The following is a 24,093-nucleotide window of genomic DNA, read 5'->3' as shown; positions in this document are numbered from 1 at the left end:
TCATCTGGATGCTTAGCAAATATATTACTATTAACCTAATCAAAATAGACCTTTGATTTCTCCATTTCCCCCCAATCTTGCTCCTCCTCCCTCTCAGTAACTGATACTCCACCTAAATGCTCACGACAAAATCCTAGGTGACATCCCCGTATCTGTTCTGTCAAGTCCCAAGCAATTCCTGCAAAACGTATGCCAAACCCATCCATTTCACCACCCTCCACTGTGCCCTTCCTCCAATCCCAGCCTACCACCACCTCCTAACCAACTAGGACTAGGGTTTCTTGACTGGTCTTCCTGCCTTCATTCTTGTCCTTCCCCCAATAATCCCTTCTCTACCAAGTTGCTTCAAGTCACAAGTCAGATCCTGTTGCTCCTCTGCTTAAAACCTTCCAACGGCTTCCCATTGAGCTGAGAAAACCCCAGCCCTCCACAGTGGCTGTCAAGGCCCTCCCGATCTGTCCTAGTCCCCTTCTCCGACCTCACTGCCCACAGTCCCCCCACGCTCCAGCCACTCTAGTTTTCTTTCTGTTCCTCGAGCTTGTTCCTATCTCAGGGACTTCGCCTTTGCTATTCCCCCTGTCTGGAATATTCTATCCCCAAACCTCCAGTAGCTGGCAATACCTCATTCAGGTCTCATGAACTGCTGTATCCTCTATTATACTGTAGGTTCCTGGAGAGCATCTGCACCTTGACAGTGCCTGGAGAGCACTCTGCCCCCCTCAAGGACACGAAATTTGAAAAAACACATCATAGCCTCTCCCTGATGCAGGGACGGCAAATCCTCAAAACACACACCACCTAGCCTCACTATTGCAACCACTCATTTGACATTTATACTGGGCCTGATTCATGCTTAGAGGAGTTTTCTTTGGGGGAGAGAGGTGCTGCACTGCCCAGCATCTGAAACCACTTCCTATGTATGGGGATTCCTCACAGTGTGAGTTTTGGTGGGAGGCTGGGCCCACCTCCCACCACAGAAACCCAAAGTTTAAAAAGGAGGAAACAAACCCCTCGCACCCCTCCCCCAGCAGCAAGAGCTGCGGGCGCATGATTGTAGTTGGCCAATCAGAGGCTCCCGCCCCAGCTTTCTCACCAGGGACTCAAAGAGGAAGTGTGCAGAAAATTAGCATAGCAGGCGCGAGACTGCTACCCCTGGAAAGGCCTGCTTGCAAGGCTGGCCCTTGGCTGGCTTCACACTGTTGAATGGTAAACAGTTCCCAAATAATAAGTGTGCCTCACTGTGCCTGGATTGTCTGTACAAACCATGTCGGGTAGTTATGCCGACACCTGCTTTCCTTCTCGGAGTCTGGAATTTGAGTATGGTGCTAGGCAGAGGGTGCTTACATGACCAGTCCCCAACAAAAACCCTGGGAACTGAGTCTCTAATGAGCTTCCCTGGTAGACAACATTTCACACATGTCGTCACAATTGTTGCTAGAGGAATTAAGTGTATCCTGTGTAACACCACTGGAAGAGGACTCTTCGAAGCTCGTGCCTGGTTTCCTCCAGACTTCACTCCATGCATCTTTGCCCTTTGCTGTTTTTGCTTTGTTATCCTTTTACTGGAATGAACCATAACTGTGAGTATAACAATTTCTGGGTCTTGTGCATCCTTCTATTGAATCATTGAGCCCGGGAGTGGTTGTGAGGACCCCCAACACAGGCAGGAAGAGGAGAGCTGATGCAGCTACAGCAAGAGGGAGCCACCACACAGCATCCAGAAGTGATGTGGAACGACAGGCATTCAGTGTCTGGGAACCCCGGGGCCCTCACTGGATGATTCCTGTGGGTTCTCTGGCTGCGACTGGAGGTGCCCAGACTCCCCTGGCCCCTGACCACTGTCCAGGCCTGGCTCTCCAGCTCTATAGACTCTTCTGTGCCATCCAAAATGCCTTCAATACATCCCTTTCTGCTTAAATTCATCAAAATCAGTCACTGTTGCTTGCAATCACGAGCTCTAACTATCAGAGATTTTGTACAAAAAGAAGTGCTATAAATAAAATTGGAATGTCTGAGTCAGGGGGTGGATAGAGGGTCCTGTGAGTCCCACAATCCCAGTTAGAGGAAGCTGGTCACTCTGAATAGGCCAGAAAAAGGTAGAGTGGGTTACAGTGCCCCTGTTGGACCCAAATTGTGTGCCTCTTCCTTCAACGCTATTTTAAAATCACCTCAAGGCAGAAGCAATGGGGATGAGCAGGGCATACAGACCTGTCACTAAGACACAGAAATTCCCAGAACCAGAGACTTCATCTAGATAAGACCACTGGCTGTCAATACCAGCCCATGAAATTGACTGGAAGCAAACAAACCCGGAACCTAGTTTTCATAGGAGCTGTATTACCAAATACAGTCATGTATCCCTTAACCGGGATACATTCTGAGAAATGCGTCATTAGGTGACTTTGTCTTTGTGCGAACATCATAGAGTGCACTTACACAAACCTAGATGGTATAGCTCACTACACCTCTAGGCTATATGGTACTCATCTTACAGTACCACCGCTGTACATGTGGTCCATCGTTGACTGAAATGTCATTACACGGCCCATGATTGTACTCAGCTCAGCTGACACCAGCTTGGGGCTGTTCAACCCCCAAACAACCCCAAAGTCCCAAACTCACACCCAAGCAGGACCCAAGAGGAGGCACTTCGCCACCGCCCGTCCCATCCAGGTATAGCTGTAGAGGACAAAGACCAAGGGAGATTCTCACACTGGACATAATCCAGCAGAACCAGAAGCTGCCAGACTGGCTGACCAAGGCAAGGACTCCTTGCCATTCCATCCTGCCAGCTACCACTGCGAGTTTTCTTATTTTCCCCCTCTCCAAAGGGGAGATTTACTGTAGTATCCTCTTCCCTCTTCACCATTATAGGTTGGATGTTTTAGGGGACATAACCTATTTAGCCACACATCACCAGACCATAAAAAAAAAAACTTGGGGCCGGCCCCATGGCCAAGTGGTTAGAGTTGCACGCACTCCACTTCAGCGGCCCCGGTGCACGGGTTCGGATCCAGGGTGCAGACCTACTCCACGCGTCAGCCATGCTGTGGAGGCAATCCCACATACAAAGTAGAGGAAGATCGGCATAGATGTTAGCTCAGGACTAATCTTCCTTAAGCATAAAAAGAAGAGGAAGACTGGCAATGGATGTTAGCTCAGGGCTAATCTTCCTAACCAAAAAAAAAACACCACTCCTTTCAGGTGTAAGAGAAGGGACAGTTATCACCCAGAGATCCTTGCAATACTTAGATGAATATTCAGGTTGCCTCCCTGGGGAAAGGGAGCACGTGCTTTCATGAAGCTATGGGCATTTCTGAAGGTGTATATATCTGAAAGTGGATGAATTATCCAACAGTGGACTGTAGGGTCATCATGGACTTCACTCAGCTTAACAGGTAGACTCTTAAGGCAATAAAGGTAATTCCATCCCCTCCTTGCCATTGACTGGTTGAGGGATGAGCAGATCTAAGGATCTGTGGGCCAATGAGACACAACGAGAGATTTCCTTAATCTTAAGAGAAAGCCACAGGAAGCCATCTTCTTTCCTCTGCAAGGAGAAAAAGGAACATAGCTCTGACTGCCACTGGTAACCACCCTTGAACCAATAAGTGTCCTCTGAAAAGGGCCAGAATGTAGATAGTGGAGCAGAGAAAAGAAAGAACTTTATTCCTCGATGACATCATTGAGCTGGCACCTGTCCTCACTGTCCAGGTGGGTACTTCTTAATAGATACATTCTGAACAAGACAGATAAGGTTACAGTCTCCACGACAACTATCAACAATCTACTGTAATACATGGACCACCATAACACACAAATTGAGATTGGCCAACTCAAGTGCCACAATTCTAAGATACCATCACCAGTAAGCTGTAACTTTTCGGGGATGGGAGAAGTGGGGGAGTGGGCTCTGAGTGCAGGGAACCCACCAGCACATTAAACACACATATCAATTGTAAGATGCATCCTTATTTCAGAAATATTAAAAGGAAGGAGGGGGGTGGACACAAAGACAAGTCTCAGACTAGACGTGACATGATATTTCCCAACCCCGCCCATACGTTCAGGAAGGGACCACCATGAAACGTACTGTGGGAAACATGGAGACTGGATGGACATTACAAGTCAGCTCAAAGGAAAAACAAAGAGGTTCCCGCCACTTAGATGTTTGTACGAATGACTGTAGCAATCATTTGGACATCCAAAACTATTCAAGGCTGCAATCAGCTAACAACAAGACCTCTAACTCAAAACCCAAGAAAACAAAAACAAAGAGAAACAGAGTGGAGTTTGATCACAGGCCATAATTTTCATAGTACACACAAATTTCAGAGCACTACTAAAGATTTAAATTAATTTTATGAAACTGTAGTGCAGAGAAGGATGAAAATACAAAATTTAAGTGTCCACCGTGAAGAAAATGAAACATCTATTTTTGCAAGCTCCAAGTGAAAAAGGAATCTAATTTACCAGTCACTTTTTCTGAAAGATATTCAGCCCTTGACCTATTCCTCCACTTCCCACCTTGGTGGGGAGCTCCTAAAAGGCAAGAGTGGCAAGGCAATGACCTTGACATCCTTAGATACAAAGCACGAAGCGGGCCCTTGATAAACATGCGCTCAACCAGACAGACACTATCAATATTTATACTGAACAAGGCTCTAATTTGTACTCGAAGCTTGAAGTATATGCATTTGAGAAGTTTCTTTCTACCTCACTTTTTTGTGTGTGTGTGTGAGGAAGATCAGCCCTGAGCTAACATCCGTGCTAATCCTCCTCTTTTTGCTGAAGAAGGCTGGCTCTGTCTACCTCACTTTTAAACTTACTTTTATGTTAAGGAAAAAAAAGTTCATTGAGGAAATATGAAAAATATAAGTAAGCAAAAAAGACAATAAAAATTACCTGTAATTACTGTGCTCAAAGATAACTACCATTAACATCCTGGGATCTATTCCTAGTCATTTCTTCTATGCATAAACACTTTTAACCACAATTGAGATTCTACTGTTTTATAGAAACAGTGTACCCACTGTTTTGTAACCTACTTTTTCCACTTAATATTACTGACATCTCCATGTTATTAAATATTCTTCAACATCTCCCCATCCCACCCGCCACCCCGCTGGTTGCACAATACTCTTCTCTACCTCACTTCTGGAAGCAAGGGAGGAAAAGCTCTTACTCCCAGCTTAAACTGTTCTCTTTCACTAGTAACATTCACTGAAAATTAAGATATCTATCTATTCCAAAAGCAGGCAGCATGGCACACACCAATTTCTCAACCGTCAGCATATACATACTCTAGAACTCAAAATCAACACAGAGTTCAGCTCCCTCGAGATACAGCTTAATTCAAGAGCCACATTCATTTATCCTCTGGGGTTAACACTGGGAAGGTAACACAGCCAATTCAAAGTTTAAAAACTAACTCACTAACTGTAATTACAGTTGCAGCCAATTATCACACACAATACATGAAGCACAAAAGGAACAAGAGGGAAGGATGAAAGGAAGCAAAATGATTCTCAGTTTTGCTTTTTCTTTAAACCTCACACTCCTTCCCCTTTCCAAACCAAACTGCCAAAGATGAAGTTAGCACTCTGCTGACATCCAAAGATAAATCACTTATTAACAGAGAGAACAAATGGAGACTGAGAAAAGAAAGCACGGGATTTTCAACAGACTCAGATTCTAAAGGTAGGGGGAGATTCATAAGTATGAGGAGCTTTTAATTCAGTGGAATATACACACACATTTTTTTCATTAATAGTTAATATTGAGTGCTTACTAAGCAAAGTAATTCAATAGCTTAGCCTTGCTTTCATTTTCTGAAAAAACAGACCAAAATGACTTCCAGCAGTAAAAAACAAAACTTATACATGTAAACAAAACTAGTCCACTCAATACAAACATCTTCAGTTAAACAACAGGAAAAATTAATAGAGACAATCTTCATCTTCTACATTACCTCTGACCCAAGCCTGTCTTCACCAGAGTCCTCATATTGGTGATATCTAACATAGTTGCCAAAATGTACATGTGAAACTTAAAATCATACAGATCACTGAAAAAAATCTTTTTTTTTTTAAACTTTAAGTTTGCATTTTAAAACAGTAATTCATAACAGATGTTCAACTGGGACAATTCAGAGCCACCTCCCGCCAGCTATGGACGTATTGGTCATATTTCCCAACTGCAGGTCTCTCTATTATGACAACCTCAATGCTTTACCCACAATCGAAGTCCAGCTTTACAAAGTGCTTTGAAAGACACCTTGCAAAACATGATCCAGAACTGCATCCGAGGAGACCAAGAAGAACCAGGCCTTAAATGAGGCTGGAAATGGGAAATAAAATGTGAAAACCGTTTTAACAAAGGCAAGACCAAAAATCAGAGGCATAACTCAGGCCCTTGTCCGCGAACCACGGGTCCCCTCTCGCGTCTGCTCCCTCTCGTGGAGGTACCCAGTCACACGGTCTGTGCCTGGTGGACACGCACCTGAGCCACTCCAGCCACCTGTCAAAACTGAACTTCAGTGTGCCTGGGAAGCCGTCGGGCTGCCGGAGCTGTGACAAGTCACAGGTGATGGGACACCACACCCTAACAAGCACTGGGACAGTTCCCTCGGCTTGTTCTTCCTCTTCATGAGACCACCATCCCTACAAGCCCTCCCAAGTTCCACCTTCACAAGGTAGATTTCACCACACAGCATTTTACAGGAAAAGAAAACTCACTTTTGAATGGCCCTTTTTTCTTGGTGAATAGGAGGTACAAAAAGAATACAAAATCTCTCAGTGGATGCTTGCCTGCCAAGAAGTCACCAAACACTGAATTTGATGACAGCGAGGGAATCTGATAGCCTCACCATTACACTTGGTGGTCAATACAGGACACTAGAGTCAGGGACAAAAAGTCAATTTAAGTGTCAAATTTAAGCTAGTTAAACCAGACACACTTATGTAATATGGGTTTTCTCACCTAAAAGTTTTATATAATAGCATTCAGGTCACTCAGGTTCAGAACAAAACATTACAACTATAACAAGATCCTATATATTCATGAAGTAAGTGTCCCAGATCTTTACACTGCTGCTTCTCTCTCTGCTAGAACTTGAGCCATCGTCTTGCCTCAGGAATCAAGAAGATCTCCGGCAATAAAATACCTGGCAATAGTGATAATTATTAGTTCCTTCTCAAAGTCAATGACAGGAATTACGGAATGGTCCATACAGCAGAACTAGAATTATTTTAGAAGTCCCTATGCACCCAAGAAGAAAGGATGAGACAGTGGTCTTCAAAGGACCTTTTCTGTCTGTTCCTATGTTGTGCGGGCTTTTTTACCCAAATCCAAATGCCTGTCCCTCTTCCAAATTTTAATATGCCCTGGATAAGAGAAACCTTGGAAATATGATTCCTTACACTGCCCACATTGACAAAAACCACTTTAGGTGTTTTTATTAAACAACTGATTTTTTTTTTTTAGTTTGTAGGGAAATATTGTTTTCTAAATATAGTTTCTTTATCCTTACCTCTAAATTATGCTCTTATTTCCATACTCCACCAATAAGCAACTCCCAACCAACAGTAACATCATTAAACAGTACAAACATTGCCACCTATAGTCAGAAAGTGAAATACATTTGTTTATATTGTGACCTGGAATATAAACAACATAAAAACACAAAGTAACATTTTGTCACACTTCTCATACCCTTCATTAATTCTACTACCTTAATACTTATTTTCATCATTAGATTATTCGTATATTATTTTGATCCTCTTTAATACGAACTGTCAAAAGATCAATATGTAGTTTGCTTTATTACCAATTAACAAATATATCAGTAAGACAAAAACACTTATTTAAAGACCTACAATATCCAAAAGCTTGAAAACTCGTAAGTTGGGATCTTGTTTTACTGCTGCTAGTCATCCAGCACCTGAAATTCAGGAGCAGCAATAAAATCTGTTTAAACAGATCTTTTAACTCAAAATAAAATTTTAATATGATCTCAATCTATCAAAGAGAAACTAGTTCTCTTCTTTCACGAGTCACATACCACCATGTTTTTATCGTATTTAAATAACTGCACAGTGCAGACAGGTGATTAAATTATCAATGAGCATCAAGTTGTCTCCCCTCACAGTAAGTGCAGAAGCAATTGAGCAGGAACTCAAAAGTACTGTTGCAATGATGTGTGGCATCACTCTGAAAGTCAGAGATTTCTTCCTTGAGATTATACATATTTCTCCAGAATATATATCAAGCATGTTGACGTTCCCAGAATCCCAAAACAACTTTCCAAGGAAGTTTCCTGGTGACGTGGGCACTCATGGCATTGCAGAGATGCCCCAGTACTACTCAGTCACCTCCCTCTAAATTGTGTTCTGCATGGTAAAGAAACAGCAATTCTCTGAGGATTCCCATTTTGCCACTCTCCCCATCCCTTTGAACATTATTTTTTGCTCCTTTAAGTTAAGGAAACTACTTTTCAGTGACAAGATACGCAATTCAAGTAAACATTCTGACTTAATAAAACTGAACAGAATATGAATTAAAACGTCAATTTCTACAAATTCTACTGAGTCCTTAAAGAAAATAAAAATCTAATGAGAGTAGAATTTAAAACCATATATTATATTGTTAATTATATTTGCCCATTTTGAAAACTGTTTTTAAATGTCACAAAAAAACCTAGGCCCTTTTAGGGTTTGTTTCTCAAAAGTTAGCAATCACAATGCATATTATAACTGGGGTGGCCCATATCCTGGGTCCACAATACACCAACCAGCAGTGCTAGGCCTGACCCAGACATCTGGAGTTGGAATGAATGGGCAAGTCTTATCTTCCTCTAGAAAACTGCCTTTCAGCATCCACCTTTAGATCCAAACTGTATCTAAACTGTAATTTCCAGAAGCAATCTTGTGACCATTTTGCACAGCTGCAAAGATGGCACGCAGGGTTTCTCAACCAATCCCTTGAAAACATACACGGACCACTTTTTAAAAATTAACAACTATTTTTAATTACTTACAGATGGCTATTCGGGGGGCATATCATCTAGGCTCCCTGTTTTCTTCTCTGCCAAGATCCACTTAAGACATTGTCCTTATTCTGGCCCTCTTCTCAGAAACAGAAAAGCAGAAATCTGACCAGTACTTCATTCAAACATGTTGAATGACTAGGGTATTGAAACTGATGGCCCAGGGTTATCCCAGGTTTCTAATTAGAGTAATTCATGAATTCTAAAGCATCCTTGTTTTCACATTGTAACATCTCTAAAATAAGGATGCTTCATAAAATCGACAGTATATCATAGCTTTACAGCAATTTTTTCTTTCTTAGTGGCACACAAAATAATGGCACATCTTAAAACTGATAGCATCTTAAAGAAAATATGATATCTATGCCAAAGGTTAACCTTAAATGTTTATTATGAAGTGGGTAATTATATGCAAATGAGAAAAGAGACCCCCTAAGACAACAGCGGGCAATGGAGATGGTGGCAAATAACACAGCTGCCACATCTCGAGGGCACGACTCAGACACACTAATGGTTGCCAGGTGAGAATGTAGCCCAATTACCATTTTCCATGAAAATTCCCAAGCTGTAAAACACTAAGGAGACCATACTAAACAGGGCTTCTGGTCAATTCTGACCTAGAAGCCATCAGTTTACAACCCCTAACATTTATCTCTATCTTAAGTTATCCTGAACCATCTAGCTATGAAGACCTTTCAAGATACTTGGAAGAGAGGGAGCATGTTAAAAACTAGGGCTGTGGAATCGACAGAACCGGGTTCAAATCCTGGCTCCATTAAACTTATTGTGTGTCCTTATGCAGGCCACTTACCCTTGCTGAGCCTCCATTCCTCATCTATAAATCATAGCATATCGCATAGGGTCCTTATGAGGATTAAATGAGATAGCAAGTACATAAAGCCTAAATACAGTGCTACGTGCAGAGAAAGCATATGAAACATTAGCTAACCATCGTTGTTTGTATAAAATAAGGAGGGAGGGTGTCAAAGTACCATCCCATGTCACCCTGGCCTTCATTTCTATGCCATTTGCCTTATTTTAACCACCAAAAAAAATTTTAAATGCCACATCTAATAAGAAAGCTGTCATTCAAACTTTGGTATTTCACCCAGTAGAAAATCTTTTCAACAAAGCATACCTTTCTAAGATGTTGTAATAAAAGATATCAGAAGGTTAACAGTAACATTCACAAGTAAACCGTGCCAAAATGTGCTACAGACTGCCAAAAAATAAATAAATAAAAACCAAAAGCTAAAGAAAAAACCGCCAAGGAACCAAGCCAGATGCAGAAACTAGTCCAAACTGTTTTGATTCCAGACCAAATCTGATCCCGGGCCCTGATTCATAAGTTTTGTTAATGTGTTAATCCCTCCAACACCAAAAGCCCTTCTTCTGATGGCGATTTCAAATTTGGTTATCTAAACTAACTTGCTTTAAATCAGGGTGAATATGAACTATAACTCACCAGAGGAACTTCAGCCAGAAAGACACAACAAAAAGTACACAGCACATGCATTCACACAGGCCAAGTCCCCATTTAATCCCTTTCATTCTACTAACCGGATAGACCTAGAACAACGCCCTCTGTCTGGACATCCCGCTATATTCTAGTTTAATGCAATGCTTCATCACCAGCACTCCTTAGAGCTAAAGAGTCTTTCTGAGATGGGATACAACTAAATGCACTCCAAACACACAATGCTTTTCATCAACCTCCGATGAAAACACAAACTTACTTTTAAGAAATTTGCTAGCTATGGATGCCTATTTTGCTTAGACATTTATAAGGTGACTCTTCTATATGGTGATCAAAATATCTTTACGTGTGACGTTCCACAGAGCGTGAACTGAAGTGCACCCATATTTAACGCGCCTTGGAAAAACAAGCCCGCCGTTTGTCTCATCAGGCATTCTACTTTAAAAGCCTGTTAAAATCTTCTGTTTGTTTTCTTACAGAGACTAATTCAGGGAGACAAAACAAGCTGTGCAAATTCAACAATTTGTTGTTAATATTCTACGAAGGTATTCCCTGATTTTCCGAAGGGCACCCTGACAGCATGAAACCTCCCATAAAAAGCAAAGACCATAAAAATGTGCAATCATCAAAAAAAGCCCTGCCTTATTTTTTTCACTGGTAGGAGAAGCTGAAAAAAGGAAGAGAGATGTGACTTGTCTTTTGTAATATAATGGGTGTGCAACTAATGAGTGCCAGCAACATAGCAATCACTCAATCAATAAAATGTCTTCATCATCTCTTGCTAGTCCCTATTCAGCCCCAAATACCCCTCCAGCAATATGTAGGGGTGAACCCAGTCATATACAAACACAAACACACACACACACACACACAGATTCTGTTCATATTCCATCCTTCACTTTTACACTAGACACCAGGTAAGATCAGTATTAACTCATCCAAAGTGGCAAGCTGCATTCTAGATAGATTCTCACACTAGTCATAAATGTAAACAAAGAACAAACAACAGACACACAGGGGATTCATTTACCCAGTTACATTTCCCAAAATATATTTCTTTCAGAAAGCTTTTAAAAATAATCATGTAATAAAAAAAAAGACCTAAGATAAAATGCAGCTGACTTCATGGCGCACAATACCTCAAGTCCTTTGTTTAGCTATGTCTGCATCTCAGCAACTTTCTAAAAGCTCACCACCTGCCCTCTACTGCTAATTAAACGGAGAAGTAGAGAATGAAAGAGCTCCTCAAAGAGAGAAGCCAGGGAGAGAAGAACCCCCTGGGTAAATGAAACAATGTTACTTTTCACACATCCCCAGGTAACTGCACATAAAAGGGAAATTATTTTACACAAGCATGGCAAAATAATCGAAAATGCAAATCACACATTATTTGCATTGTGATCATTCTTTGATAAAATAAATACCACGGCAAGCTTTACCTAGAACCGTTAAGAAAAAGAGTCAATCCACCAAACACCCTCCCCACCCTAAGACACCTACTCCATTACACACTTACATAGCACACATACACATACATACACACCATACCGGAGCAGGCAAGCGGGTGACAGAGGAGCCATAACGTGGGCACGTCTCAGATAATAGCCTCTCCATTAACCCCACCCCCATCCCCACAGAAAGAGGGGGCCCGAAAAAAGAAAGAAGGAGGAAGAAGAAAGTGAAATCCAGAAATCCTTAAATTTCCAGGCACCAACTTTTCATGAAATGCACAACCAGGATAGGAAATACCTCCCTGCTGAGTAATGCTTCATAGGTTGTAAATTCACCGCTCGAAAGGGGAGCCAGACCTGAGCGCGCACCCCGCCAGATGGCAAACCCCTCCTACCTGCTCCATCCAGCCTGCCTGTCACTCCGCGCCCGCGACAGGCCCCCTACTCCCCTCTTCAGCAGAGCAACACACCAATAAGAGCCGAGCGTGGCTGGTCGAGAGAGGGCTAAGCAGTGAATTAGCAGGATCGTTTCAAAAGGGGGGAGTGGGAAACCGCGAGGAGAGTGAGGATGAAAACAAAGCCCTTTCCAGGCAAACCGACAGCCCTGGGGGCGTGGCTTACTTAATTTGCTTTATTAATAAAAAGGATCAATTGAGCTTTCGTCTCTCCACCCACCCCGGAGGTGCTGGGCTTTGAATCCTTGCGAGGAAAAAACTGGCAGGGCTGCAAGATTCCTCCAACTTGCCAGTAGCACCTGCCACCATCCTAGACCTCCTCCCCCCACCAGAAAGACCCCGAAATCCACATTCCTGGCTTTAGACTGCAAGACAGAGGGGCAGACACACAGCTCCACGCGTTTCACCCACTCCCACGTGGCAAGCGCACACACCCAGCAGAGCACTTGCTGACACAATCATTAGAAAGTTCCAGGGGGAGACAATGCAGGTTCCTCCGCGGCCCCGGGCTTCCCCGCGCTGCGCGGGTCTCCAGCCGAGACCCAAACGTGACACACATCATGGACTCCCGGGCTGCAGGGGCGAGAGGCGGAAAGTTGCCCAAGAGCCCCGGGAGACGCGGCTTGGAGAGGAGGGGGACACGCGGGAAGAGGGGCGCACGCGCCCTCCTCCCACCCAAAGGCGGGGAGCGGCCGAGTGAACCCCCCTGCTGGAAAGGCATCGCGCCGCTTTATTTACAAACAATGAGCTTGGCTGCGGGGGGAGGCGGCCGCAGGCGCCCGGCGGAAGGGCCGGAGCACCTCCTCCCCCGGGACTCCGCTCCGGGGCGCTCCCGCGTTTGGTGTTTCCCTACAGGCGCCGGGATGCGCGACCCAGGGGTCCTCACCCCCTGCCGGCGTGGGGCAGAAACTCCCCGGGGAGTCCGGGATAGGAAAGGGGAGCCGCTCACCTCGTCTTCCGAAAGTCCGTAGACCTGCTCCCCGAGCCCGGTCGCCATGGATCCGGCACCCCGCGCGGGATCGGAGGCGCTCGCGGGCGGCTGGGCTGCGGCGCGGGCGGCCGGGTCTTCACTCCTCCTCCAGGTCCGGCCGGCCCTGCGCGCGTCCCGCCGGGGGAGCCGCCGAGCGCCGGCAGGTGAGGGAGCCCGAGCGCGCGCGCCCCGGCCGCTGCCTGCGCCGCTTCCTCCTGGAAGGCTGCGGGGCCGGGCCGGCGGGCGGTCCCGAGAGCGCGCCGTGCAGCGGGCGGCAGCCCCGGCGCCTCTCCTGCGCGCGGCGGCGGCGCAGAGCCCGCCGGGCTTTCCCTCCTCGCGGCCCGCGCCTCCCTCCCTTCCTCCCCGCTCGCCCGCCGCTCTCCGCCCCTCTCCGAGCCTGCTCTCCGATCTCTGGAACCCGGCTCGCCACCCGCTCGCTACCTCCCTCCAGGCCCCCACTCTCTCCGCCCCCTCCTCCGCCTCCTCCCACCCGGCGCCCAGAGGGGACCCTCCCCGCCTCGCCGGGGCGGGCACACGCGCCCCCCAAGCCAATCACAGGCCGGGCTGGGGGGCGGGCCGCGGGCTGCGGGCCGCCGGAGCCCTGTCCCCACGCCCACCCCACCCCCCACCCCCGGCCTCCGGAGCGGCTCTTCAAGACTCCCCCGGCCTCGGGGCGGGCCCGCCGCAGAGCGCCCGTGCGGAGTTGGCTTTGGGAGCTGACCCACCTTCCTCTCCCGCTTTCCCTCTGCGTTGAGGAGGGGGCGCACTGGGCATTTAGGGGCGCTGAAGGCATTTTCCACACACACAAAAAGAAACAGCACTCAGTCCATTCCTCTTCCCCACAGTCTTTTTACCAAGAGCCCTGAGCTCGCGGCAAGTGTTAAAGGGGGAAAGATGGATGTTTCTAGACCCCCTTAAATTCTTGGCACCCTCAGCCAAACCCGACTTAGCCATTGTCAGCTTCCCGGAGCCGATCCGCCTGGCCCGGCCGCCAGCCAGGGAGAGGCTGCCCCGGTGTGGCCGCGAGTCGCCACTGCCTCTGTCAACCTTACAGGCAACAAAACCAACACAGCGCCCGCCCTGAGTACACACCCACCCACTCGAAAACAGACAGCATGGTTCTTTAAATAAAAGGCAGCTCATTTGTGAGCCGCAACGTGAAATATCAGACTCAAGTTTAAGGTGATCCTCTGCATATGCAAACCATTAAGACGTCTTATTAGCCGCCGAAGGATTCTTCCCACATCCCAGCTACCGTTTCTCTAGCAAGTAGTTCATTTAATCTTTCAGATTTATAGGAATGATGGAAACTAAATAAGTGAAAGAAATTCGTCTCTCGACTTTTTCAGGAAGACTTTCGTTAAATTGAGATGTTAAGTACAGTTGTGAGTTCAAAAAGAAAACAGAAGCAGAACATGCAATTTGCCTTTGAAAAGAAAACATCCAAGTGCCTACTTGCATATTGACAGGGTGCGTTTAGGATTTTCATTCAGGTAAATTAAGAAAGAACTCACATGATCCAAAAGAATCCTCCTGCCCAACCCAGCTACTTGACTAAATTATCCGCTGTTTGCCCAGCTAGACTGTTTGCAAAAGAAAAGGGGCACACCCATCCTAAACTCTCCTTTGCTCCCCTACAACATTACTGTGGCTTAAAAAGTGTACCATACGCCTAATGAGTTTCAAGACTCGGCCCCATGGAGTCAACACCCGACTCAGAAGCCTTCTTCTCTACAAATTGTGAGCCATTAAATCGACAGTACTTAGATGCCACAAAAGCCCAACTGAGAAAAAAATCATCTTTATGGAGATTTAAAAAGACAGGTCTCTGTTTATCCTTCCCAAGCGAAAAGTTTTTCCACCTTTTCAGACCTAGATTCTTTGTCTTTTGATAAACAAAAGGTTTGCGCGTGCGCGCGCGCACACAAACGCGCGCAGGCATACACAATTCTAATACACTTTTCTTTACCCTCACTAGCCAGGCCTTTGTCAAACTTTGTACAGTTTATGGTATGGGGAAAAATGTAATAGATCTTTAAATTTTTCTAATAGAAAATTATTTCTAATTACGAAGGTCACCCCTTCTACTCCCTGGAAGTGCACAGTTCCAGGCTTTATCTTGGGTGAGGCCATATCATGTGGGAACTGCGAAGGTGTGTCCTACTTCCTCTCTCTGTCCTCTCTCCGTCGTTCCTGCTCCCACACCTCCCCCCTGCAACAACGGGCACCTGCCTGCACTCTGGGCTTTCCCTGAGGGATGATTATTAGGAACTATAGTATGAAACCTGCCATGTGTCATTTATTGTAGGGGTGTATAAAATCGTGATCTGTAACATCTGTCAATGTCCCCTGTAAAAAGACTCAAACAAGACGTTTATTTCAGACCTATGGGGAAAAGCTTTCTTTCTTCCAAGGAACTGGTAAGATTTTGCATTATGGATGACAAGAATTATGTCAACTGATTGTGTTTTTCTATTCGCTTTGGCCACCAGGAAACTCAGGACCAATTTTATGGCCTTAAGCTATAAAAGAACTCATAAAAAACAAAATCAATCTCCTGTGTAATTATGTACCGGCTTTCCCCCAGTGCAATGGTTTTCTACCCTGGATGTACATTGTTATCATCTGGGGGACTTTAAAATGACCCTATGCTGCCCAGGCGCCAGCATAGAGACTATATTTCATTGGGTCAGGGTGGGAGCACAGGCATCAGTAATTTCAGTAGCCTCCTAGGTGATGTTAATGTGCATGTAGAGTTGAGAATAGTGGCCTTGGCCAATGGTTCCCAAATTTTGCTGCACATTGAAACACCTGGGGATCTTTAAAACTACTGCTCTGTACATCCTACCCCCATATACTCTGATTTAATTGGTGGGAGGTGCCACGTGGGCATCAGGAGAACTAATCTTTTTGTATTAAAATAGCTAAGCTTTTTAAGAAACACCTTTTGAAGACTTATGTGCTGTTCATTCTATACTCTAAAATCTAATAAAATATTATCTGAGATATAGATACGTGAGTCCTATTTTTTCCAATCTGACAAAATGTTACTGGATACATACCCAGGTCCTTTACCAACCACACAAGAGGGGCCAAATAAAACTAGAACACCAGGCTTATGGCAAGGAAAGAGTTTTTATTTTGGGTGATGTCAGCCAGAAGACAAGAGCTCTCAAACTTGTCCCATCTCCCCGAAAGATGGGAGGCAAGGGGTTTTAAAGGTTGTGAGGGAGAGCATGTGCTGGGGTTTTAGGTAAGGGAGGGGGAGCATGCAGACGTGCTGGCTGGCACCTTCTCATCAGCTTGCATTTGACCTTGAAGACTGAATTTCTTTCCCTTGACTGTCTGGACTTTTCTGGTTAGTTTTCATCTTCAGCCTGCGTTTGCCCTTGTGAGGCTAAATCTTGATGTCTGGACCTTGATTTCCTGGGAAAGACAGCTCACTCATATACTAAGGAGGGACAGAAAGACCTGGTTAGTTTTAAACAACAGTTGATCATGCTGAATATGCACAGCTGCAGTTAGCAAAGCTTATCTCCAAGTTTTTGCCCTCTTCTTCTAGCCCAGGAAAGATTTTTTAACCTCTTCTTGCTCGGTTTCAATCCCCATTGTCTTATGATCATTCCTCAATCTTGGGGAATGGGGGCGAAGACCGCTCTAGCTACTTCCTGCTGTAAAAGGTTGAAGATCAGGATCAGAGGAATGAAACTGTTTTACCTTTACTTGAAAATATTTTGGGCAGGCCCCATGGCTGAGTGGTTAAGTGTGCGCGCTCCGCTACTGGTGGCCCGGGTTCGGATCCCGGGCATGCACCCACGCACCACTTCTCTGGCCATGCTGAGGCCGTGTCCCATATACAGCAACTAGAAGGATGTGCAGCTATGACATACAACTATCTACTTAGGCTTTGGGGGAAAAAAATAAATGAAATAAAAATTAACAAAAAAAATTAGAAAAAAAGAAAATATTTTGTGGTACCAGGTGGGGAGAGTGAGATATGCTTTGCATGACTAATATTTTAGTACTCTGATCAATGGCTTTGGAAGAATACTTAAGTTTACATTTTATAATTGCATAGATGACCACACAATTGCTATATGGCCACACATAGCAAAACAGACAGCCCAAATTTTAGTGTCTCCTCCATAATGGACCTCAATCCTTGGGGAATCTAGGAAAAGAAGCCTGTAAACCAATCAAGATTAGTGTTTAGAACCCCAGGTGAAATCTGATGTAGCCAAGTAGCCTGCTGCTGTTTATAGTCCAACAAATAAGGTAAGAACATTGGAGTCATTTATTACTTATCTTTAGAAGGCCGTTTTCTGAACAGCAACTTGCAGTGTGTTAGGGATTCACTTGACCATTCAGAGAAGTCAGTGTCAAGAGTATGAAGTCACCCAAGGTTTGGGTGATTCCAGTTGTGATGTTTATCTATGGCATGGTTCATATTCCACATGGTGTTATTTGTATGGTCCCATCCAGCAGGGATGAAGTCCAAGATTTCAGTAGGCCCCAGTTCTTATGACAAGGATGGTGCAGAGAAACATCTGACAGTGCCTAGTTCCTTGGTTCAAGTTCCCTCCAGATCTTTCGGATCAGCTCTATGTTTCTAGAACATAGAAAGGGTCTCCCAAAGTTAGGCCTACGTTGTGTAAGCAAGTAACCAGATATTTAATAAGAAGCATTTCTAGAGAAACAAAAATAAAATCAAGGTTAATGATTGGAGAAAATTACAAACCAATTTTTGAGCTCAGGGGACGGCCAATCAAGATCTCCAGATATCAGGGTTGAAGCATCCCCTGCAGTTTAAAATATCTCCAATGATGTCATCAGTCATTCAGGTAAACCTTTTAAGTGGCTTACATAGCAACAGGCATGAAGATTGTTCAAACATGGGCTATCATGGTGCCCTCAGTTAGGTTTATAACAAGTCATCCAGCTTCAGTTTGCAGGGCTTCAGGAAAAAGGATGGTTTTAGTTCTCAATGATTCCAAATGAAAAGGACAGAAAAAAAAACATTGACAACGTTAATTTGGAGATCCACACCAGATATTTGAATTCAGGATCCAGTCCAGTTTACAGATAGAAAACAAAAACCTGAAAGACAATTAACAGAACCAGAATTCAACATCTATAAATATGTATTAGAGTTTCTGTTGAAACATAATTTTTCTCTCTAAAATCACCCCCATTTTTACCAAAGATAGCCGAATTAAGACTCATTAGTTAGCAAAATAAGTCTAGTTTTAATAAACTTGGCCCAATTATTTACATAAGTACAGCAAGAATAGCAATTGATCATATAGGCTCTTTTAAATCTGCTTTGCTGGAACTTTTTATAAGGAATCTCAGATAGAACTTGAAAGGCCTCTCGAGGCCAGGAAAGCCAAGCCAACGACTTGTCATCAGACTCCGCCTGCAATACTTACAGATTTGGGTGAATTCCTCTCTTCTTTTGAGGTTCCCCAAAATATTGAGGTTTCAGGCACCTGCCAGATAAGTGACCTTCCTTACTTATCCGTAAGGTTGCTGTTTGGAAATAAGGTACCAGGCCAATATTTCCAAGTGGCTTTATTCCATAAAGTCCGATCTTCATTCCTCAAAAGCTGTCTGGTCATATCCGAGCCTGCATATGTTTTTTAAATGTGATGTTCCAGTCAAAGCTTTGATAATATAATCATTGTTTCCACTTGTGTCCTGTTATAAGGAGAACAGATTTTATTGAACTTATGCAAATAACTATATTGCCATGAAGTAAGAACATTCACTTACTAAGAGTTTTTAAATCCTGGAGGGATCAGGTAGAGAGAAAAAGATAAATGCTTTAATTCTGCTTACAAAGGTATAAATCATTCCTTAAGAGAAAAGAGAAAACGTTTTCCTTAAACCTGAAAAAACAAAACATTAAAAAAATCGGTAATATTTCAAACAAAAAGTCATAAAAATTATAATCGTTTTTATCAGTTTACTTAGTTTCATGTAACCAACTCTTGATCTTCTGTTAGCAGTTTCATGAGGCCGTCAGTTTTTCCTTTACAGTTCTGTAATTTTTTACCCAGCTCAGTTTCATAATCTGAAAGTTTATCAGAAACCTGTATTTTAGAGCAAGTGTCAGAGTCCTTTTCATGAATATCTCTAAAGATGAAACTATCTGCAAAAACATCAGAGTAAAGCAATAACCTTCTGCAAATGACAAAACATTCAAAAATGACAATTGATAGACACTTGGCTATTTCTGTAACATACAACACTTTGAGATAATAACCAGAATTATGACTGACAACCAGGACAGATCAGAACTTTTCAGATGTTATATATTTAAAAAAAAACACTTATTAATAAAATTTATCCATACAATATAAACCAGGAAGGCTTAGTATTATTTATTTGACAATATTTCCCATGTAATTTAATATACCAAATAAGTCTAATTACTTTAATATCTTTCTCTTTATGAAAAGAGAGAACAAATTCTTTAAGTCTCAAGGCTGATTAAAAATTCTCAAAGTTTTCTTTTTAAGTTAAAAAAAGACTTTAATTTTGGCAGAAGTTTATCAAAAATATCAAAAAATTTTATTTATATTTATTTATTTATTTATTTAGTGAGGAAGATCAGCCCTGAGCTAACATCCACACTAATCCTCCTCTTTTTGCTGAGGAAGACCGGCTCTGAGCTAACATCTATTGTCAATCCTCCTCCTTTTTTTTCCCCAAAGCCCCAGGAGATAGTTGTATGTCATAGTTGCACATCCTTCTAGTTGCTGTATGTGGGACGTGGCCTCAGCACGGCTGGAGGAGCGGTGCCTCGGTGCGCGCCCGGGATCCAAACTCGGGCAGCCAGTAGCGGAGCGCGCGCACTTAACCGCTAAGTCACGGTCCTGCCCTCAAAAGATTTTAAGACACTTGGTCAAATAGGAAACAATGCCTAGTTATCCATTTAATCAAGGTGACAACAGAAACAAAGGCAAACAGAGAGTTAAAACAGTCAAAAAACAAAAACAAAAACCTTAATAGAGAGACCTCAGTCCTTTTGAACACAGGAAATTATTTTAACAAAATATAGGTGTTCTGTCTTTTACATAGACTTACTCAAAGGAACACCTTTTTAACTGCTATATAAAGAGCACACCAAAGTTTAAAAAAATTGCCTTTGTAAGAGAGAAAGCCAAATCCTAATTTTCCACGAGCTTACTTCAGCCAACTTAACCATGTACAAAACTCCTCAGGGTTTTACTTCCACAAAACTTCTGTCACTTACTTTTTACATTTAGAATTTGTCCCATGTCCTCTTCCTTTTTTTCTTTCCTAGTACTTTAGGACAAATTTATTTTTCTTAACAAAACAAACATAAATATCTCTATTCTTTATGCCTTCATTATGGACAACATACCTTTTGCTTTTGTTGTATACAGACTTTCCAGAAATATGTACTTTCTCATAGAAAATTTGGCAACATGTACAGAACATTTTTATCAATAAATCCAAGCATCTTTCAGTTTTTCTGAGATAAGAAACCAAAGGCAGACAAATCTATGCTTAGTAACCAATTTTTTATTTATTTATTTATTTATTTATTTTTTTTAGTAACCAATTTTTAATGTTTTATCTTATGTGGAAATGACCCAGAGACTCAATAAATTTTTATCAACTTAATTTAGCAAAACTCTAAAGTTTGAAGTTACCAAAAAGATTTTGAAGCTGTTTTTCAAGCGTATATACCACAAAACATAATTATTGTTAAAAAGTTTTTCCAAAAACTTTCATCCTTTTCACATCTATTTTGTTTATTTGTTCCCAATAATTATGTTTAGATTGCCTACAAAAACCTTATGAGACATCAGAAACAGTTATTATTCTGTTATTACTTTTGCTGACTAATTTTGCAACAGAGATCACGTTTGCATCATATCCAACGTTGATAACTCTGAAAACATTTATTTCAATTAAACCAACAAACTTAAACAAGCTTTTCCTTTACCAAAGATCATTTTATATCATGTTAACTTGAAAGACATCTGGGCTAGCTCTATTACATTTAGAAATAACTTGTAAAAATGTTTACTCCAAGCCAATTAAATAGAGCTCCTTTAGAAATAGTACCATCTGGAGGCAGACAAATACACATAGAGACAGAAAAACACAAACAGGGATCTTCAAAATTTTAGCCAGGTCTCAGGTACAAAACTCAGAAGAACAGTTCGATCCAAACAGTTGTTCTGGCAGGTAGATCTGCTCAGATAGCCAAAAATATTTACTAAATATTCCTTTCTTTTTGCTGTAAGAACCTTTCACACCTATTTTTGAAATAACTTTGTCTTTTAGAAGTTTCTGTATATTAATTAAAGATTGCATCCCATCGTGAGAGGTTTTGAATCCTCTCTTTTAAGGGTGACCCTCAAGGTGAACGCGTCTGAAACAGAGGTTCCCCAGAATGACCATTGTAATTCCAAATTATCTCAAAAGTTTATTTATTTTCACTTAATTTTAGATCAGGAATTTCGGGGGAGGTGAAGTAGGGAAGCTCAGCGAGAGAGGAGAGTGGAGTAGCAGGTTTAGCTTCAGCTGCTGGCCTGTTTAATTATTTTCTTTAAAGAGGCAGGACAGGATTCCTGATTTCATGTAGAAGCCTCAAAAAAAATTCAAGTAGGCTTCCCATTGGTTGTTTAACCTTTTAGCTGGCTTTTTCCAGTTGCACAAGCAAATACACCAGTTTTGGTAAACTGAAATTGCCCCATTTTGGCCATTTTCTCTCTGAAGTCTATGGAATATTGTGGCCATGTGGTGTTACAAAAAAAAATTATCTTCTTCTTGGACATGGGCTCATAGCTGAATATAGCCAATTTAGCCAAGAGGTGGCCCAGAGGGCTTTTCTTGGGGTCAGATGGAGTTCCTCCCCTTTCAGAATTACAAACACACAGAACAGACAGCCAGACGGGATCCCAAACAGAATGGACAGGTGCACCCAACAGATTCCGGGTAAAAGTGCTACAACTATTCCCACTCCAATAGGGCACCTTATTAATTAGATGGCCCTGCCTCTCAAAGAGACAGGACCCCAGATGGAGGGGAAGGGAGTTCTCGGTGTACATCGAGGCAACTTACCCTACTCCAGATTGAGTCCGACTCACCAGAAGCAAAAACAAACAAACAGACAAACAAACAGTTCTAGAGCCTGTATCCTTGCCATAAGAAAATGTGCCTAGGGTCAGCGTTGCCGGGTGAGACGGAAAGTACTGGGGGCAGTCCCTAGGGCAAATCACCTAGGCAGCTGCTGGACTGCTTCCCAGGAAATCCCAGTCGGCCTGGGGCCACAGAGCCACGGGCAAAGGGCCTCCTGGCTGGCTCGCCAAATTGTTACTGGATACATACCCAGGTCCTTTACCTGCCACACAAATAAAACTAGAACAGCAGGCTTATGGCAAGGAAAGAGTTTTTATTTCCAGTGACGTCAGCCAGAAAACAAGAGCTCTCAAACTTGTCCCGTCTCCCCGAAAGATGGGAGGCAAGGGGTTTTAAAGGTTGTGAGGGAGAGCGTGTGCTGGGGTTTTAGGTAAGGGAGGGGGAGCATGAGGACGTGCTGGCTGGCACCTTCCCACCAGCTTACATTTGACCTTGAAGACTGAATTTCTTTCCCTTGACTGTCTGGACTTTTCTGGTTAGTTTTCATCTTCAGCCTGCGTTTGCCCTTGTGAGGCTAAATCTTGATGTCTGGACCTTGATTTCCTGGGAAAGACAGCTCACTCATATACTAAGGAGGGGCAGAGAGACTTGGTTAGTTTTAAACAACAGTTGATTATGCTGAATATGCACAGCTGCAGTTAGCAAAGCTTTTCTCAAAGATTTTGCTCTCTTCTTCTAGCCCAGGGAAGATTTTTTAACCTCTTCTTGCTCGGTTTCAAAAATACCTACCTTTTATCTGGCTTTATGAGCTATTTACCCTTTTTATTCATTAATATTTCTAACATGTCTGGATTTGTTCCCACATCTTTACTGCATATTTTTTTACTTTTTAATGAATCTTTTTTATTGAGTTGTGCTGTTTGTTGTTGTTCTTTGTTTTCTCAGTATATTTGTTTCCCTCCTGGTTGGGATGTTGATAATCACTGAATTTCTATTCTTTTACTGTTTACCTTTGACATATTATGTGCATGCCTGACTTAAATCAAAAGTTAACATCTTAATCCCCTGTCTGAGCAATACAAGAAGCTTAAAACACTGTTTTTGATCATCAGCTCCTTCCATGATATTACTATCTAGTTTCTTCTGTCCTTTTTTAACCAAATTAGATATTATTTTTATATTATACAATTTTTTTAAGCTTTATCAATATGTTTTACATTTCATTTCTAAGGATTCCTTGTTGCTTCTTAAGACATTCGTTTGGTATCATTTTCTGTCTTCCTGAGGAACATCCTTTTAAATTCCTTTAGTAACAGTCCATTGGTGATAAACTCTTAGTTTCTGTTTAATCTGAAAATGTCTACCCTCATCCATGAAAGATGGTGAAAATTGTATATTAGCAGCAGACTCAAAGCAGTGGAGGAATGTAGAAAGATGTAAATAGTGTTCTTAATGTGACTAGTGGTGTTGATTTTGTGGGAGATCAAGATTTGGCCACCCTGAAATATATCTCTTTACTTTGATTGTTTTCTCTGAGGGACATTTGACCTCCCCCACTAACTGCCTAAAGAATT

General features: G+C 42.8%; 1 protein-coding gene and 1 long non-coding RNA gene across 3 annotated transcripts in view; both read right to left on the bottom strand.

The window, feature by feature from the left end:
* The window catches only part of NEDD4L (NEDD4 like E3 ubiquitin protein ligase), a 337,348-nt gene extending 323,601 nt beyond the window's left edge, over positions 1–13,747 (bottom strand). Inside the window, exon 1 of one of the 2 annotated variants that reach the window (XM_014781457.2) lies at positions 13,379–13,747. In XM_014781457.2, the coding sequence (XP_014636943.1) occupies positions 13,379–13,426 (48 nt within the window). In that variant the 5' untranslated portion in view covers positions 13,427–13,747. The remainder of the gene's footprint in view (positions 1–13,378) is intronic. The other variant, XM_004422576.3, reaches the window with a different exon arrangement.
* A 2,780-nt stretch (positions 13,748–16,527) lies between these two features.
* Positions 16,528–22,850, bottom strand: LOC147915326 (uncharacterized). Its single transcript, XR_015554229.1, has 4 exons — positions 22,502–22,850; positions 18,829–19,096; positions 18,138–18,496; positions 16,528–18,008 (listed from the first exon to the last, which is right to left on the bottom strand). It is a non-coding gene; the product is annotated as an uncharacterized LOC147915326 (long non-coding RNA).
* Positions 22,851–24,093: the final 1,243 nt, after the last annotated feature.

The sequence above is a fragment of the Ceratotherium simum genome, chromosome 14 (genome assembly GCF_057802395.1).
Source record: "Ceratotherium simum simum isolate JZ-2026a chromosome 14, ASM5780239v1, whole genome shotgun sequence".
NCBI classification, from domain to species: Eukaryota; Metazoa; Chordata; class Mammalia; order Perissodactyla; family Rhinocerotidae; genus Ceratotherium; species Ceratotherium simum.
This window is presented reverse-complemented; position numbering and strand designations above follow the sequence as displayed.